General features: G+C 52.0%; 1 protein-coding gene across 1 annotated transcript; it reads right to left on the bottom strand.

Annotated features, from left to right (window-relative positions):
- Positions 1-1333: 1333 nt before the first annotated feature.
- On the bottom strand, positions 1334-16796 carry LOC137144757 (interferon-induced very large GTPase 1-like). The gene is made up of 7 exons (XM_067535229.1): positions 16717-16796; positions 16000-16290; positions 15007-15498; positions 14316-14381; positions 8882-8947; positions 8159-8326; positions 1334-6934 (listed from the first exon to the last, which is right to left on the bottom strand). The coding sequence occupies exons 2-7, from the start codon at positions 16268-16270 to the stop codon at positions 2217-2219; spliced, it is 5781 nt and encodes a 1926-aa protein (XP_067391330.1). The 5' UTR covers positions 16271-16290; positions 16717-16796; the 3' UTR covers positions 1334-2216.
- Between the last annotated feature and the right edge of the window lie 328 nt (positions 16797-17124).

The raw sequence follows: 17124 nt of genomic DNA, 5'->3' as shown, positions 1-17124 counted from the left end.
CCATGAGGGAGTGCTTTAGCTAAAAGTTATGATCCAAAATTGTTTTGAGAGGTGTATGGACCGTCTGGGGAATGGGACACGGGGCCTCTCCTCTCTGGGGAGGGCGAGGGGGGTGTGTGCCAGCTCCTTGTAATTTGAGACACTCTTTCCCAATTTGTCCTCCACATCCATGAGTTCCAGCATTTCCAGCCAATTGACAGGGGACAACCCTACCCACAATGCTTTGCAGCCAGCCTACATGTGAGTAGCTCAAGGCCCCAGAGCCCTGCATGTGGAAGTGTTGCTGACCAGCCCAGGTGTGTGGTGTCTGCACCAGCGTGAGATCCTTTGCTGCTATGCAGGGCTCATTGCCCGGGTGCTGTGGATGAGAAGGGCTGGGGGAGTTTGGAAGCCAGGACGCCTGGGTTCTCTCCCTGGCTCTGGAAAATGTGGGTTCATCTCTTGACTAGTGGCAATTAAGTGACTTAAAGCAGGGCGGCAGCAGTCAGAGGTTTATTCACTTTAACCCAACATCTTTTCTGACCATCATCAACACAAAAACCATTTAAAAGCCTCTATGGCGTCTTTTACAGAACCCAGGAGTCCTAGCTCCCTGCCCCCTGCTCTAAGGGGGGTGAGCCCGGCTGTGGGGGGATGCATATTCTCCCCGTGGTGGAAAGTCTGATGTTGAAGCGTAGAGGTTTGTAGGAGAGATGGGAGTCATGATGGTGAAATGCAGGGAGGTTTGCACAGTTTTGGTGTTCCAAGCGCAGGGCTGGGAAGCAGGATTCCTGGGTTCTATCCCTGTTTCTGCCATCGATGCCTCATGTGATCAGACTGGTCACTGCATCTCTCTAGGCCTCAGTTTCCCCATGTCTAAATGGGGATGATAAAATGTCTGTTTAGAGTGTGAGCTGGTTGGGGCAGGCCCCTCCCCCTGAGCCACCCCCACCCCAGTCAATCACCCTTAGGCAGAGCACACCCCAGTGTTGCAACCCCAGTGGGGCTGGGATCTAGACTAGGGGCTGCCTGCTCCGGGGCTGCCTGCTGGCCAGGCTCACTGCACCCCTTTGTGTCCCTCCATCCCCCCACCCGCTCTCTGGGTGTCCCTCTCCCATCCTGTAGCACAGGGACTACCTGCAACCCTAAACTCCTCCTCTGATGCCAGGGGCTCTGTGTGCCCACCCATTCCTCCTCCCCCCCCATGCCAGGGCCTTTCTGGGCCCCCCCCCATTACCTCTTTCTCCTTGACAGGACCTCTGTGTGCTCCCCCATTGCAGGGGCTCTGTGTGCCTCCCCATTTCTCCCCCCCATTCTATTTCTTTCTCTCTGGAAGATCACTCATTCAGGTGTCAACATTTTCAAGATATTTGGGGGAGAAGCAGAGCCCTGGTTTTAGGAAGAAACACCCCAAACCAGACATCAATGGTACAATCTCTCAACCTGAGACAAAACTCTTTTTGGGGAGGGCTTTATGACGGCATCCCCTTGGTCAAATGCCCCCAAATGTGGACCATTAACCCGACCGCCGCTGCTCCGTGAGGCACAGTGAATTTCTAAGCAAGCCAAGCAAAGATGAGGATTTCAGAGCACTTTGAAGTGTGGCCCTTCAAACAGAAAGCTGTTCTCCACCTTAACCAGAACAGAGCTGGCAACTGCACTATAATAGTTGGGGGACAGAGCAGTGCTGAGATGGGGGTGCTGTTAGCGTGGAAGGGGTTAATTTCTGCCATCAACTGGTTCTTTGGTCTATAGACCATTCCTGGGCTGATTGAAGCTGATGGCTCTGTTGAGCAGAAGCCAGAAATGTCGCTCCCATTTCTCCCTTCCAGGTTTTCCAATTCTCCCCAAAATCATCAGGGTTCTGCCCCTCAATGCCTAGAACACCCCCTGAAATTTTGGAATTGATTGGGGGGGGGTTCAAAATATATTGTGTTACCTCCTAACAGTCAGCCAGTCAGACATGAAGGTGAGTGTAGAACCTCACTGTGCTCAGTCAACGTTGATGGAGGCACAGGCCCTGGTTCTCCACACACCCAGATAGGATGCCACATGATGGAATTGCTTTGTTTTTCAATTATTTTTTTTAAATCTAGGAAATTACACACAAAGAACTACGTTAAAGGAACCTTCAGGTTCCAAATTAAAGTCCCAGGAAGTTACAAAATGCCAGGATTAATGCTGATGGTGCCCTGTTATGGAATTAAAGACTGTATCAAAATGCAGAGCGCCTGCCTCTATTCCATGTTAAAGACCTCTCGGATGCTGTCCAGAGCCTGCTCCTTAATTATTTTCTTCCACTCTGGTGGGAGATCAGCTGGCTCTGCATTGTACTCTCTGGCAAACTGGCGATTGAACTTTCTGAATATGAACTTCCAATAATCAGAGGCGTTGATGCTGGGGTCAGGCTGGATGCGCCAGGTGGGGTAGAATCGGCGATAATCTTTGTAGGGATGCCATTTGAATGCCGTGTTCAGGTTTCTAAATGATTGACTAGATACTACATCAGAGGAGCATAAAGAATACACAAGCCTGTGGCTTGTCTCATAACTGTATCTCCCCAGCCCTTGAGGCCGATGCACTGATGCAAAATGCTCCTTGTGGTCGCCGCCTCCTGCTTCACAAGGGACTTTACAGAACGGACACTGCTTCCCACAGCCGAACACGCGCTGGAAGATTTCATCCTGGGGCTTGAACTGGAGCTGTGTGAAGACCATCTCAATGCCAAGCTCTTCCCACCCAGAGAGGATGCTTTCTTCCACCTGGGGGAGGAAGGTCTGGACGTCAGCTGAGAACTGCCCGATGCTGGCTGTGGTTTTGAAGAGGATCACCTCCAAACTGTCCTTGGAGATGACCAGCTCTTTGCACAATGCTTGGCAGAAATGGTCCAAGAACTCAGAGATAGTGAGGGCATCTCTGCGCTCAGAGCTCTCCAGAGCATCCCGGATTTTCTTCATTATCGTGGCTAGAACCGCTCCCTCCAGCTCCCCTAAGTCCCCAGTCTCTCTGTAGTGCTCAAACAGGCGTGTCTGGATCCAGGACTTGACAAACCCTTCGTAGTTGTTGACATATTTCACGTAGTTATTGAAGTCCATCTCCTCCAGCAGCTTCTTCTGCACGGTGAACTGGAAGAAGCTCCGGCTGCCGTACTCAATGGACTCTCCACTGCTGAGAAAATCGTCCACTATCTCAATCCCGAGTCTCTTCTTCATATATTCCCACAGAGCGGGTCTCAGACACTGTTCACAGAAATCAAAAGCCCTCTTCTGGCAGGCGTCCTTCTCGTAGTAAAGGTCTCTGAAGGTGGAGAAATACTGAGGTCTCAGCTCCTCCAGGCGACGCTGAGGGTCATTCTCCTTGAGAAAGTCTTCATGCATCTTTTGGAAGGCGCTGGCTGCCTCTCCCAGGATGTGAAGCTTCAAGTCGACTTCGAAGGAAGCGCTGGTGCACATCTTCCTAGTGATCTCCTGGAGTCTCTCGTTGATTGTCCACAGCAATTCCCTGCAGTAGGTCTGGTCATAATCCCCGCAGGAGCGGACCTTCTGCCCAATGTACGTCCTACACTCCTCCACCAGGGACTTGACGAACTCTTCTACTTCTCGCCAATATTGCTGCGTTATAAACTCCACAGGCACTCTGTACCAAGACAGGTCCAGATACTCTTTCTTCATGCGGAAGCGTTTGCTTTGATAGTTCAGCAGGTTCTGGGCTTTCTGGAGCATCTGTTTGACCAAACTCCCTCTGTTCTCCAGGTCCTTACACAGCTGGTAGTGAACGTCTTTGTGGATTTGGCGTAGGGGTAAACTTTCCAGCGGCAGCTCTGCTAAGGTTTCCTTCCACATCTTGGCAAACTCCCTTTCCAGTTCCTTGGGCTTTAGCTCCATCTCCCTCTCCCTGCAGTCCTGTAAGAGCCTGTCCACCTTCCCTTCGATAGTTTTCATGTACCTGGCCTGAAGACAGTCTATCTTGCGCCGACCTTTCTGGATACGAATGGCTTCTTCGGACTTGCAGAGCAGATAGCTCTCCAGTTCATGCCGGAGAAATGTTGTGCTCCGGTGAAAGTCTTCTCTGTATTTCTCTACCAGGTGCAGACTCCCGGCTCCACTCTCAAAGTAGCTCTGTAAATTCTGCAACATCTTCTGCTCCCCACTGTGCAACATCTGGTGGACTTCCAGCCTTAGCTTCTCTAAGGTGCCTGGACCCAGATCATCTGGGGATTGGTTCTGGATGGTGGTTTCTGTGTTGGACACCCAAAGATGCATCTCTTTGCGGAAATCCCACTCCCACTCTGCGTACTTCACAGACAGCTGGGTATAGGCCTCAGCCACCAGGCTGTTTCTGAAGCTGAAGATGAAGTTCTCATGTTTGACGGCATTCCAGAGGCTCCTGACCCACTCAACAAACTGGGGAATGTCCTTTGGGGCTCTGCAAGGTGATCGGTGTCTCATGAATTCAAACAAATATTTCTTCAGCTCACTCACACTCTCACTGTATCCCATATTCACTGGCGCCATGGGTGGGACTCCATGCCACAGCCCAGGGATGTACCAACTGTGTTTCTCTGGATCATAGTCCATGATGTCAGAAAATTTCATCTCCCTGCTTTGCTTTTCCATCCTTGCTGCAGCTTTGGTCATTTCATTCAGCTGCTCCAGGAGATGTTTCCTGTCCCGCATGTTTTGTTCATGTGCGGACACGTCACTGACATTCTGATGCACAAACTGGCAGCTGGGCTTGTGCCCAATTTCCTCCATTCTGAGAAAGGCATGGACCACAATTTGCAGGACATCCTTCATTTCGGTGGCGTTCTCCATGGCCATGTTAACGATGGTTATGTCACTCAATCCAATCACCAGCGTGGCCAGCTCATTGTCGTGTTCATAGCTATCCTCCAGCTTGGCCAGTTCAGGGGCTTTCAGGCCTTCTGTGTCTATCACCAGGATGAAATCACAGCCCAGCTCCTGCTGAAAGTTCTCTGCCACTTTAATGAGTGACATGAAGGCTCCTCGTGTACATCGGCCACTGCTCACTGCAAATTGCAGGCCAAACATGGTGTTGAGGAGGGTGGATTTCCCAGTGCTCTGCACGCCCAGCACGGTTAGAACCAGCATTTTGGACCTTCCCTCCAGCTTGGCATGGAGCTGAGTCAGAACATCTGTCACCCACTGCAGTGGGATGTTGGAGGCATCTCCATCGATCAGCTCCATGGGAAACCCTTCCAGCATCAGGTCAGCTGCTATGCCTGGGAGATGGATGAATTGTCTTTGGATATTCCCCATGTTCCCTTCTTTCACCATCGAGCATTCAGCCTCGTAAAATTGCCCCAACTCGCGCATGAAATGCTCCACCCCTAAGGAGCTGGCAGAGATTAGTTCATCCAGTTCTGCCAGTGGTTGTGTGTCGTTCCCGAGAGTGTGACATTTTTCTTTATACTCAGCCCGTAGCCTAGAGAGGTTCCCCCTGGCGATGTGATCCAGGTGGAACTTCATCCATTTCAGGAAGTGATGTTTCTCCACTGGACATAGTTGTCTTATCCCACTAATAAATTTAACCATCCCGCTAGTCAGGTCACATTGATTCTGTTGCCTGCGTAGCTCCAACCACCTCTCTCTCAGATGGGATCTGTAATCTTCCAGAGGGACGTCCCGTTGGGTTTTCATCCGGCACAGCTCTTTCTCCACTTTAGCCAAGCTCTTCCACAGATCCCCTTGGAGTCTCAGCATTTCTTGTTTGTACTTTGCCACGTCCTGTATTTCTGCAGTGATTTCTAAGATGTGCTGCAATGCAGTCTGACATTCTCCACCATCCTCCTCCACCTGGATCCCTAGCTCCCGCGCTGTCACAGCCATGTCTTGGATGTTCGCACACTTGGAAGAGGAGCTCATGACGCCCCGGAGGATGGATCGCAGCTTTTTCACCAGCTCCGTGCTATTGTTGCTCTTTTCTTTCACCAGAAGTTGTGATTTGTTCATATCCAGAAGTGGGGCTAATTTATTGAGGAGTCGCAGCGTTTCCTTGGCTTTCCCAGCCTGATTGCTAAAGATGAAGTAGAATTTAGCAGCCGATCCCTGCAGAGATGATAGCAGCGCAAATTCTCTCTCACTGATGCTCTCCGTAACTATGAACACAGCTGAGGAGACCTCTGTTAAAAAGCTGAACTGCAGCCAGTGTGACTCAATGTCTCCCCGCAGGTTTGTAACTGCGACAGGCTCTGGGAAAAGATCCAAATTCTCCGTCCCAGCAGGGAAATACCAGGAAATCTCGACCAGCCCATCTGCGATTGCCCGAGGGACGTTCCCAGACTCCATGTCCCGATGGATGAAGAAATCATGGTGCTGCTGGGCGGGGCTGAGAAGCTCATTGAGGAGTTGGGACTTGGAGAAGCTGCAGCTCCCCAGCCGCACAAAGGAAACGGTTGGCATTGCCGTGAGCACCAGACTCTCCTCTCTGAACCCTCTGCTCTCTGCCAGGGAGTGCGGCCTCCACTTCCTCACAATGTCCCTCATGGCCCACAGCATTAGGGTGCACTTGGGGGTGTCGAGGGCGGGTAGTAGCAGAGGGAGGGCAAACTGGCACATGGACATTTTGGCCAGGATCTCCTGCTGTAGGAAACTGTCTGCGCACAGGAGAACGGCGCAGAGAACATCAAGGGGGTGCAGAGAATTCCTAGAGTCATCTGTCCTCAGAGAAAACACCTCCCCTCCCATCCCACCCTCCTCATCCTCACTTGTGTCCTCATCAGATGTCCCATGCCCAAGGCTTGTGCTTCTGGCTGTCCCATTCAGAGCCATGAGCTTTCTCAGGAAGTGCCAGGGCAAGTCTTCCAGGGCATGAGGTGTCCAGTCCTTCAGGCTCTCCGGGCTGATTTCCAGGACATCCCTCAGCCTGAGCTTCCGGTTTCTGAACTTCCTGAGTTTCAGCTTGGACAGGACGGCCTTCACAGCGCCTCTTCTCCCTGCAGACGGAAACGAAGGCATCATCACCCGGGATGGTGTCACGGCTCGGGGCCGGCTGCCCCTTGGCCTCCTCTTGGTCTCATTTCCCAAGATTTAGGTCTCGAGCCATCACCTCCCTGGGGTGAGATCTCCCCAGGCTCCCACTCACAGACCGGGAAATAGCCGCAGTCCCCAGCTATCATTCCTCCTGGGGCCTGGGCTGGGCCTGAGCCTGCCTGACTCACGACCAGGAGCTGAGACCCGTGTGTGAACACGGAGATGGACACCCGCCTCCTCCAAACGCCGGCTCCGTTAATCTCAGCGCAGCAACAGGATCTCACCCTCCCAGCCGCTCACACCCTCTGTCTCAGCTAACGCTTCGGGAGGCGTCGCTTATCCAGCCCCCCTGGTGGGGCGGGTGTCACACACCGAGGTATAGGCGGTGCGGCCTAGCGTTCAGAGCAGAGCCAGAGCCAGCAGAGGCGTGGTCAGGAGGCCAGGCAGGGCTGAGAGCCAGGGGTGAGGAGGCAGGGTTCAGAGGCAGGCAGGGCATAGGGCTGAAGCAGAGCAGCCACGGGGTGGAGAAAGGGCCAGACAGGCAGCAGGGAGCAGGCCTGGCACAGCTGTGGGCAAGGAACGCATTGAGCAGCCATGGTGCTGCTCTTGTGCCTGGGATTAAATATGCACCTGTGGGCCCATCTGTCCAATCAGGGACCACAGTCAATTACTGCGGGCTTATTGGGCCCAGCCGGGCTCACTGGGTTGCTAGGCAACTGCACCCAGAGCCAGCTGGTTTCCTGACCCTAGGGGCCCATCTGTGTTTCCATCGGCCCACAAACCATTAATTCCCCCCCTGGAATTTTCTTCCATGGAGGATTTTGGAATTTTGGGGGATTCGGTCCAAGTCAGGGGAGTAAAATCCCCATTTTGAAATCTCAGAATCTGCCACCAAATGGACTTTCCATTCCCTGCCCAGCTGTACGTACAATCCTGGCACCTTCTACGTGCTTCACAGATGGAGAACACGCAGGAGACGGGCAGGAGCTTGGGTGCGGCAGACATATGGAGATGGAGATTTTTGATGGACGACTCATGGGAATGTGGAGGGCCCTAATTGACTTACTCATTGGCCAATAACAAGTGGCCAAGGATGGGATGGGCCATGGAGAACCAGCTCTCATTTCCCCACCAGGGCAGGAGGCCTGGGTTGGGAGAGGGATGCGGGCGTGTTGTCTGGATTCTACCTCCATGAACTTTGTTGGGAGATGTTGCTGGAGTCTCAGCTCCACTCCTGTCCGCCGACGCAGAATCTCCTGGTGTCTCAGCTCCACTCCTCTCCACCGACATGGCAACTCCTGGTGTCTTGGGTCTGCTTTCTGGCGTGAGGACATCAGCATCTGGAATTGCCCCAGCTAAGGATCCAGAAGAGAAGCCTGTTCAGATGCCCTAGACCTTCCCAGTACCCCTGTGTCCTCTGTGTCAGAGGTGAGGTGTCCTCGTTTGGTGGGGTGAGGGCACAGACTGAGAGATGGCATGAACCATGGCAGAGCCATGGAATGGGGGTTGGGTTTGTAGCCCAGACACCAGGGTGACAGGAGCCCTGGACCCACACAGCAGATTCCATTCGATTCCCTATAAATTAAACCTCTAACTAAGTGCAGAACCGAACCAAACCAGACCCAAAGCCTTCCCGGAGACCCACCCCCCATCTTGGCCCCCAAACCTCTTCTCTTGAAACCCAACCGGAGACAAGACTTGAACCCGGGAGCCCAGACTCTCACTCCCCCCATCCTTTAGCACATGAGACCCCACTTCCGGGGCTGGGGAGAGAACCCAGGAGTCCTGATTCCCAGCCCCTACTGCTCTGTCCCACTCGACCATATTTTTTCCCTTCCCTCCTTGTCGATAAATAGGATAGCTTCCCAAGTCATCCTTGAGGTGTTAGTGGGAGCTGAGATAGACCTGACCTTCAACATTTCCTTTTACTGCAGCAGGCTTTTCTCCTCCTCCATGGCTGGGGGTATTTCCAGACCCTACAAAGCAATAAAAAGTCTCTTAGGCTCAAATCAGTGGAAGGTTGGAGCCTATAGATCTGGCCACAGACTTTGTCCAGCCTACGTTTTAAGGGGTGGCCTTAGATTCTTGCTCCATCTCATGAACTCCTTCGAGTGCTCCAGATTGCCCGGAGTTTTACCTTAGCCCTGAGCGCCAGACGGGTGTGGCCCCAGCCACCCCAGCGCGCCGGCTGCCCTCAGTTCCAGCCGGGCGGCCCCAGCACTGTGTGGTCCGGGTTGCACGTAGCCCTGGATGCCCCGGAGTGCCGGCTGCCCTGAGTTCTGGCCAGGTGGTCCCAGCAAATCCCAGCCACACCTGCCTTGGGGGAGGCTGAACTGCAGTCAGCACTGCACTGCCCACCAGCCTGGAGGATGCAGCAGGAGTGGGTGGGGCCACACCTGACTGTTTGGGAAGGCTAAGCCTTCCCCCACTTATTATACCGCCCGCCCATGGTGCCAATACCAATGTCACTAACAGTCAGGTAGGCGATACTGGCAGTAGAACAACTGTACCTAAATCGGGTGAGGAATCTGGGCAAAGCCAAGCAGAAACCATTAAGATGTCTGTCCAGCAATGCAAGGAGTCTAGGTAACAGAGTGGTGGACTTACAACTAGTGATACAGGAAGTGAAACCAGATATTATAGACATAACAGAAACTTGATGGAATAGTAGACATGACTGGAGTATAGGTACTGAAGGGAATGTGCTGGTCAGGAAAGACAGAAATAAAGGTAAAGGTGGTGGAGTAACATTGTATATTAATGATGAGGTAGACTGTAAAGAAATTAGAAGTGATGGAATGGATAAGAGAGTCTGTTTAGGTCAGAATCACTTTGGGGAAGAAAGCTACCAGAGGCTCCCCTGGGATAGCGTGTGGGATCTGCTACAGGCGCCTAGGATCCGATTTGGATATGGATAGAACCTCTTTAGTGTTTTTAATTATATAAATACTACTGGGAATTGTGTGATTGTGTGATATGTTAACTTCCCAGATATAGACTGGGGGACAAGTGCTACTAATAATGGTAGGGCTAAGTTATTCCTGGAATCATAGAATCCCAGAAGATGTGAGTTGGAAGGGACCTCAGGAGGTATCTAGTCCAACTCCCTGCTCACAGCAGGACCAACCCCGACTAAATCATCCCAGCCAGGGCTTTGTCAAGCTGCACCTTAAAAACCTCTAAGGATGGAGATTCCACCACCTCTCTAGGTAACCCATTCCAGTGCTTCACCAACCTCCTAGGGAAAAAGTTTTTCCTAATATCCAACCTAGACCTCCCACACTGCAACTTGAGACCATTGCTCCTTGTTCTGTCGCCTGCCACCACTGAGAACAGCCTAGCTCCATCCTCCCTGGGTCCCCCCTTCAGGTAGTTAAAGGCTGCTATCAAATTCCCCCTCATTCTTCTCTTCTGCAGACTAAACAAGCCTAGTTCCCTCAGCCTCTCCTCATAAGTCTTGTGCTCCAACCCCCTAATCATTTTCGTTGTCCTCCACTGGATTCTCTCCAATTTGTCCACATCCTTCCTGTAGTGGGGGAGCCAAAACTGGACACAATACTCTAAATGCGGCCCCACCAGTGCCGAATAGAGGGGAATAATCACTTCCCTCCATCTGCTGGCAATGCTCCTACTAATGCAGCCCAATATGCTATTAGCCTTCTTGGCAACCAGAGCACACTGCTGATTCATATCCAGCTTCTTATCCATTGTAACCCCAGGTCTTTTTCTGCAGAACTGGATGTGACAGCTGACAGATTTCTACACCAAATAGTTGCTGAACCTACAAGAGGGGATGCCATTTTAGATTTGTTATTGGTGAGTAATGAGGACCCCATAGAAGAGCTGGTTGTAGGGCCCTGCCTTGGCTCGAGTGATCATGAGCTAATTCAGTTTACACTAAACGTACAGATAAACAAAACCAGCTCTGCAGCTAGGGTCCTTGATTTCCAAAGGGCAAACTTTACAGAAGGAAGGGAAGTAGTCAGGGAAGGGGCTGGACTGAAGGATCTGAATGTGGAGGAGGCTGGGAATGACTTGAAGGCAAAGTTGCAGGAACTATCTGATGCATCCCGAGCAAGGGGAACAAATGCACAGGCAAGGGCTGCAGACCAAGCTGGATGAACAAGCACTGCAGATGGGATTAAGGGAAAGCAGAGAGCCTGCAAGGAGTGGAAGATGGGAGGGATCAACAAGGAAAGCTCCTTCTTGGAAGTCAGAAAGCAGTGGTGTAGCGAGGGTCTCTGGCACCCAGGGGACAAGCCTACATTTTCACACACCCCCCCCCCCCCCCCCGCGCAGGGCTGGAGGGGTCCTGGCACTGCCCCCCAACTGCCCTGGGGAGGTGGGAATCTGTACCTGTGCGGGGACATGAGGCACGGGGGGGCACAAATGTAGGCTTGGTTCTGCCGCCTCTCTCCTGCGGCAGGGTGCCTGCCTCCCCTGCTGTAGTGACAGTCCCGCAGCCCGACGCTGCCTCACCCTCCTGCCTGGGGAGAGGGGCTGGGTCGGCCCTTCATGACGAGTGGAGGACGGGGGGCACATGAGGCTGACGGGTGGCTGCTCCCACTTCCACTTCTGTGGTCCCCCCCCCACATGTCGTGAAGGGCCTGCCTGGCTCCCTCATGCCCCAGGCGAGGGGTGAGGTCACCCCATCTCAGGTGGTGCCAGGTTGCGGGGCTGGAGTGGCAGATAAATGCCCTTTAGAGCCTCCTGCACCCCCCTCCCACACGTGGTGAAGGGCCGGCCCGGGGCCCCCTTGCAGGCTGGAACCTGGAGGCCTGGCCTCCCCCTGCCCTCCCCTTTGGTATGCCACTGTCAGAAAGTGTAGGGATAAAGTGAGAACTGCCACAAGCCAAGCAGAGCTGGAGCTTGCAAAAGGAATTAAAACCAATAGTAAAAGGTTGTATAGGCACATAAATAGAAAGAAAACAAGGAAAGACGAAGTGGGACCACAAAGCACTGAGGATGGGGTGGAGGTTAAAGATAATTTAGGCATGATGCAAGTCCTAAATGAACACTTTGCCTCAGATTTTTATAAGAGAAATGAGGAGCTTAGGGGCAGTGGCAGGGTGGCTAATGGAAATGAGGATATGGATGTAGGAATGACCACATCCAAGGTGGAAATCAAGCTCAGATACCTTAATGGGACCAAATCATTGGGCCCAGATAACCTCCATCCAAGAGCATTAAAGGAACTGGCACATGAAATTGCAAGCCCAATAGTAAGGACTTTGAATGAATCTGTCAACTCGGGATCATATCCTATGACTGGGTAATTGCTAATATTGTACCTATTTTTAAGAAAAAGGAAAATAAGTGACCCAGGAACTGACCGGGGTGTTAGTTTGACCTCAGTTGTATGCAAGGTCTTGGAGTAAATTTTGAAAGAGAAAGTAGTTAAGCACATAGAGATAAACCATAACTGGCATAAAATAAACACGGTTTTACAAAAGGCAGATCATGCCAGACCAACCTGATCTCTTTCTTTGAGAAGATAACTGATTTTTTAGACACAGGCAAAGCAGTAGATCTAACCTATCTGGATTTCAATAAGGCATTTGATACAGTTCCACATGGGAAATTATTAATTAAATTGGAGAAGATGGGGATTAATTTGAGAATTGAAAGATGGATAAGGAACAGGTTAAAGGGGAGACTACAACGGGCGCTACTGAAAGGGGAACTGTCAGGCTGGAGGGAGGTCACTAGTGGAGGTCCTCAGGGATCGGTCTTGGGGCCAATCTTATTGAACATTTTTGTTAGTGACCTTGGTACAAAAAGTGGGAATGTGCTAATAAAGTTTGCAGATGACACAAAATTGGGAACTATTGCTAATACAGCGAAGGACCAGAATATCACACAAGACGATCTGGATGACCTTGAAAACTGGAGTAACAGCAATGGGATGACATTTAATAGTGGAAAGTGCAAGGTCATGCCGTTGGGGACTAACAAGAAGAGATTTTGCTATAAGATGGGGATGCGTCAGTCGGAAGTGACAGAGGAGGAGAAGGACCTGGGTGATTGGTTGATCACAGGATGACGATGAGCCATCAATGTGATGCAGTCATGAAAAACGCTAATGCAGCTCTGGGGTGCATCAGACGAGGTATTTCTAGTGGAGATAGGGAGGTGTTAGCACTGTTATACAAGGTGCTGGTGAGACCTCATCTGGAATAGCATGTGCAGTTCTGGTCCCCCATATTTAAGAAAGATGAATTCAAACTGGAACAGGTGCAGAGAAAGGCTGCTAGGATGATCTGAGGAATGGAAAACCTGCCTTCTGAGAGGAGACTTGAAGAGCCTGGCTTGTTTAACCTAACCAAAGGGGGAGGGGGAGGGGAGATATGATTGCTCTCTATAAATACATCAGAGGGATAAATACTAGCGAGGGAGAGAAATTATTTAAGTTAAGCACCAATGTGGACACAAGAACAAATGGATAGAAATTGGCCATCCACAAGTTTAGGCTTGAAATTAGGCAAAGGGAGGCAATGTGGGGCAAAAACCCGAGCTGGCTTCAAGACTGAGCTTCATCAGTGTATGGATGGGATGGGATGATGGGACAGCCTACAATCTGCGACGACTGGCAGCAAATATCCCTGACGGCCGGTGATGGAACACTAGATGGGGAGGGCTCTGAGTTACTATGGAGAATCTTTCCCAGGTGTCTGGCTGCTGGGTCTCACCCACATGCTCAGGGTCTAACCGATCGCCATATTTGGGATCAGAAAGGAATTTTCCCCCAGGTCACATTGGCAGAGACCTTGAGAGTTTTTCACCTTCCTCTGCAGCCTGGGGCATGGGTCACTTGCAGGTTTAAACTAGTGTCAATGGTGGATTCCCTAATTTAGTGTTTAGATCATGATTTGAGGACTTCAGTAACTTAGCCAGAGGTCAGGGGTCTATTACAGGAGTGGGTGGGTGAGGTTCTGTGGCCTGCCATGTGCGGGAGGTCAGACTAGATGATCACAATGGTCCCTTCTGGCCTTAAAGTCTATGAGACACGTACAACTGATTTCATTCTATTCACTGCAGATCAAACCTCTAACCCAGTGCAGAACTGAACCAAACCAGACCTAAAGCCTTCCTAGAGAATCCCCCTGATCTTAATTCCCAAACCTGTTCTACTGAAATCCCATCTGCCAGACAGAAGATTAGGACCCAGGAGCCTAAATTCTTCATCTAGCCCTTCTCTAACACTCTAGACTCCACTCCCCGCCCCAAGCTGACTCCCAGCTCTCCACTTCTCCATCCCACTAGATGAGGTTCTTTCCCTTACATCCTTGAATAGCTTCCAAAGTTGTCCCTGAGGTGTCAGCGAGATCTGAGGATAGACTCTACCTTCAACATTCCCTTTTACTGCAGCTGGCTTTTCTTCTTCTCCACACCTGGGGGTATTTCCGGACACTACAAAGCAATAAAAGTGAAAGTCTCTTAGGCTCAAATCAATGGAAGTTAGGAGCCTATAGATCTGAGCTACAGATCCATAGGTCTAGGAGATCTAAGCCTCCTTGACTTTGCAAAGCTTAGGGTTTTCAGGAGTGGCCTTAGATTCTTGCTCCATCTCATGAACCCCTTTGAGCACTCCAGACTGCCTGGAGTTGTGCCTTAGCCCTGCTAAAATGAGAGAGAAGAAACCGAGCTTGTAGCTGGAGCGACTGAAATTGAGCACCAGGTGCTAGGCTGTGTGAAGTGGGGTTTCTGGTTGAGTTGACCTGGCTCCATGAAGCTGCATGGATTAGGAGAAGCACCTTCCCCCCGCCCCAGGATGCTCACAAGCAATCATTTCCATTTGGGTCCATGCAGTCAGAAGTACCTTCTGTAAGGAACTTCTGCAAGGACCTCTTGCAAGGGGTCCAGACACACCAGAATTGGACCCTTCCTACACCTGAATTCTAGCACAGCTTTCCCTCTGTCCCTCTCCATCCAGCACTGAGGAGAACCCGCCTGGGATCCTGTGCTCAGTGCAGGACAACCAGAAATACTTCTTAAATATTGTCCTACAGGGCAAGTCTGGAGACCCATCCTGTACCTTCAGAATCTGCTCTCTCTGGGGACACAGCAGCTGCATCCTTCTCTGGGAACCTGGCACTTCCTGGGCTCTCTGGATCATTCTTTTTAGAGGGGAAAGCAGTGTCTAGATTTTCTGGTCCATTCTTTGTTGGGGATGTGGAAGAATTTGGTGTCACAGGTCCCTTCCCTGAGGGCAACACGGCTTCTGGCTTCTCAGGGTCTTCCGGTCTCTCTGGATCAATCTTCCCTGAGGATGGGCTGCTGTCTGGATTCTCTAGATCATTCTCTTCATGTGGTAGAGCAGTTTCTGGATTTTCTAGATCATTCTCTTCATGTGGTAGGGTGGTTTCTGGATTCTCTAGGTCATTCTTCTCTAGGGAAGTGGCACCACCTGTATTCTGTGGCTCATTCTTCCCCAAGGTTACAAGAACTTCTGGATTTTCCTCTCCATTCTTCTTGGAGGATGTGCCACATGCTGGATTCTCTGCTTCATTCGTCTGAGTTACGCACACTGCAAAGGGAAAACAAATAGAACGAAGCACCTTACAGATTCTTTGCAATTCAGAGCACTTCCTTGGGAGAGAGAGAAGGGGGATGAGTCTCCGTGGCCCACTCAGCCGCTCTCCTGAGGCTGCTGGCTGCTCTCCTATGTTTTAGTTACATCAGGAGTGAGGGAAAAGGTTAAAAATAGACAGAGAAATCATGTGGTCTATGGTAAAAGGGCATTACCTGGGTGGGGATCGTGACAACTTTTTTAGGAGTGGGAGGGGTCAAAACGGGGGATTTGGGGCTAGATCCTCAGGTTTCAAGGAACGTTGCAGACATACCGAGGTTGATCTGTTCGGAAAGCCCCACCGAGTGCCAGGGATAGAACCCAGGAGTCCTGCCTCCCAGCCCCCGCTCTAACCATTAGTCCCCCCGTCACCAACATGCAGCCACTTGGCACTATCTCCTGGTGACATTTTATGTCTCTTTCAATCCCTCTAAAATGAGTCAGAAAGCCCCAACTCACGGCGGGCCGGGGGCTGTAAATCCGGAGGCAAGTCTGAGAAGAGGCTCTTCAGACACTCCAGGAACTGCTCACAGCCGCACTCCCCCTTCCTCTGGACCTTTATCAGCAGCCTTCGGATCCTCTCCCTGGGCTCCGAGAGCTTCTCCAAGGCCTCGTACTCCTCCTCGGTGACAATCCCCAGCGAGGCCACTTCATCCAAGACGGAATCGGGGGTTGTTACAAGGAGGGCGATGAGTTGCTCCCGTTCCCGGCGGATTGTCTCAAAGGCCATTGGGCCTTCGGGGCTGGGCACTGGATGCAGAGAGAAACAGCTTCAAATGGGGTTTGTGACCCCACATGCCACTCATCAGCGGCAGCGCAGCGATCCCCAGCGCCCGGCCAGGGGAGAGCGCCCCCTACTGGGCTACCCACACCGCTCTCAGCAGCCCAGTGACCCCTACCACTGCATTGGGGTGCACTTGTCCATAGTGTAACACGGGGCTCAGAGTGAGGAATTTCCCATACAGCAATTGGCTGGTTTGAGACTTTTTCAAGACACTCCCTGGGCGCTCCTTCCCCCCCGCCCCACCCAAATCCTCTCCCTGGCCCCGATCCAGCCCAGAGCCCGGCATGCCTTCCCTCCCCATCACAACCCCCTCCCTGGCCCTGATCCAGCCCCAGAGCCCCGCACGCCTTCCTCCCCCTCCCTGGCCCCGATCCAGCCCCAGAGCCCCGTACCCCAGTTGGCCCTGCTGGAAGGAGCCCAGGGAAAGAAATGGCCCCTTCTCTCCTGCAGCCGCCCGCGCGCGGTTTGTGTCGGGCTCTGTTTAGAGGGCCGGGCGCCAAGGAAACGAAACTGAAAGCGGAGCTGAGAGCTGCTGGCGCGGCTGATTTGTCCTATCCCGCCCCAGGCCGCTCCCTAGCCCGAGGGAGCCCTCCCACCTCCAGCAAGGTGGGGTCCCCTTTCCAGTGGGGTCTAGAGCCCTGCAGTAGGACTGGGATGGGTGAAATGTACTTTGCTGTGGGCGGGATTGGCTGGGCAACCCCCCACTCCCCCCGCCTGTGGGAATTTGCGAGAAAACACTGTTTACCAGGACTCGCCCATTCGGGACATTGCTGAGTCTTTTCTTTGAGCGTCTCTTTCCG

The sequence above is a fragment of the Emydura macquarii genome, unplaced genomic scaffold (assembly GCF_026122565.2).
Source record: "Emydura macquarii macquarii isolate MOO-44397 ecotype Brisbane River unplaced genomic scaffold, CSIRO-AGI_Emac_v2 contig_3485, whole genome shotgun sequence".
Taxonomy (NCBI): Eukaryota; Metazoa; Chordata; order Testudines; family Chelidae; genus Emydura; species Emydura macquarii.
The sequence above is the reverse complement of the archived record's forward strand: the minus strand, read 5'-3'. Positions and strand labels throughout refer to the sequence as shown.

Excerpts from the sequence above, each read along its gene's own strand:
- LOC137144757 (XM_067535229.1), bottom strand. The coding sequence starts at position 16,270 with ATGGCCTTTGAGACAATCCGCCGGGAACGGGAGCAACTCATCGCCCTC. Across the intron at positions 15,499-15,999 it reads TTTACAGCCCCCGGCCCGCC|TGTGCGTAACTCAGACGAAT; the intron begins GTGAGTTGGGGC and ends TTCCCTTTGCAG. Across the intron at positions 14,382-15,006 it reads AGAGAGAGCAGATTCTGAAG|TGTCCGGAAATACCCCCAGG; the intron begins GTACAGGATGGG and ends ATTGCTTTGTAG.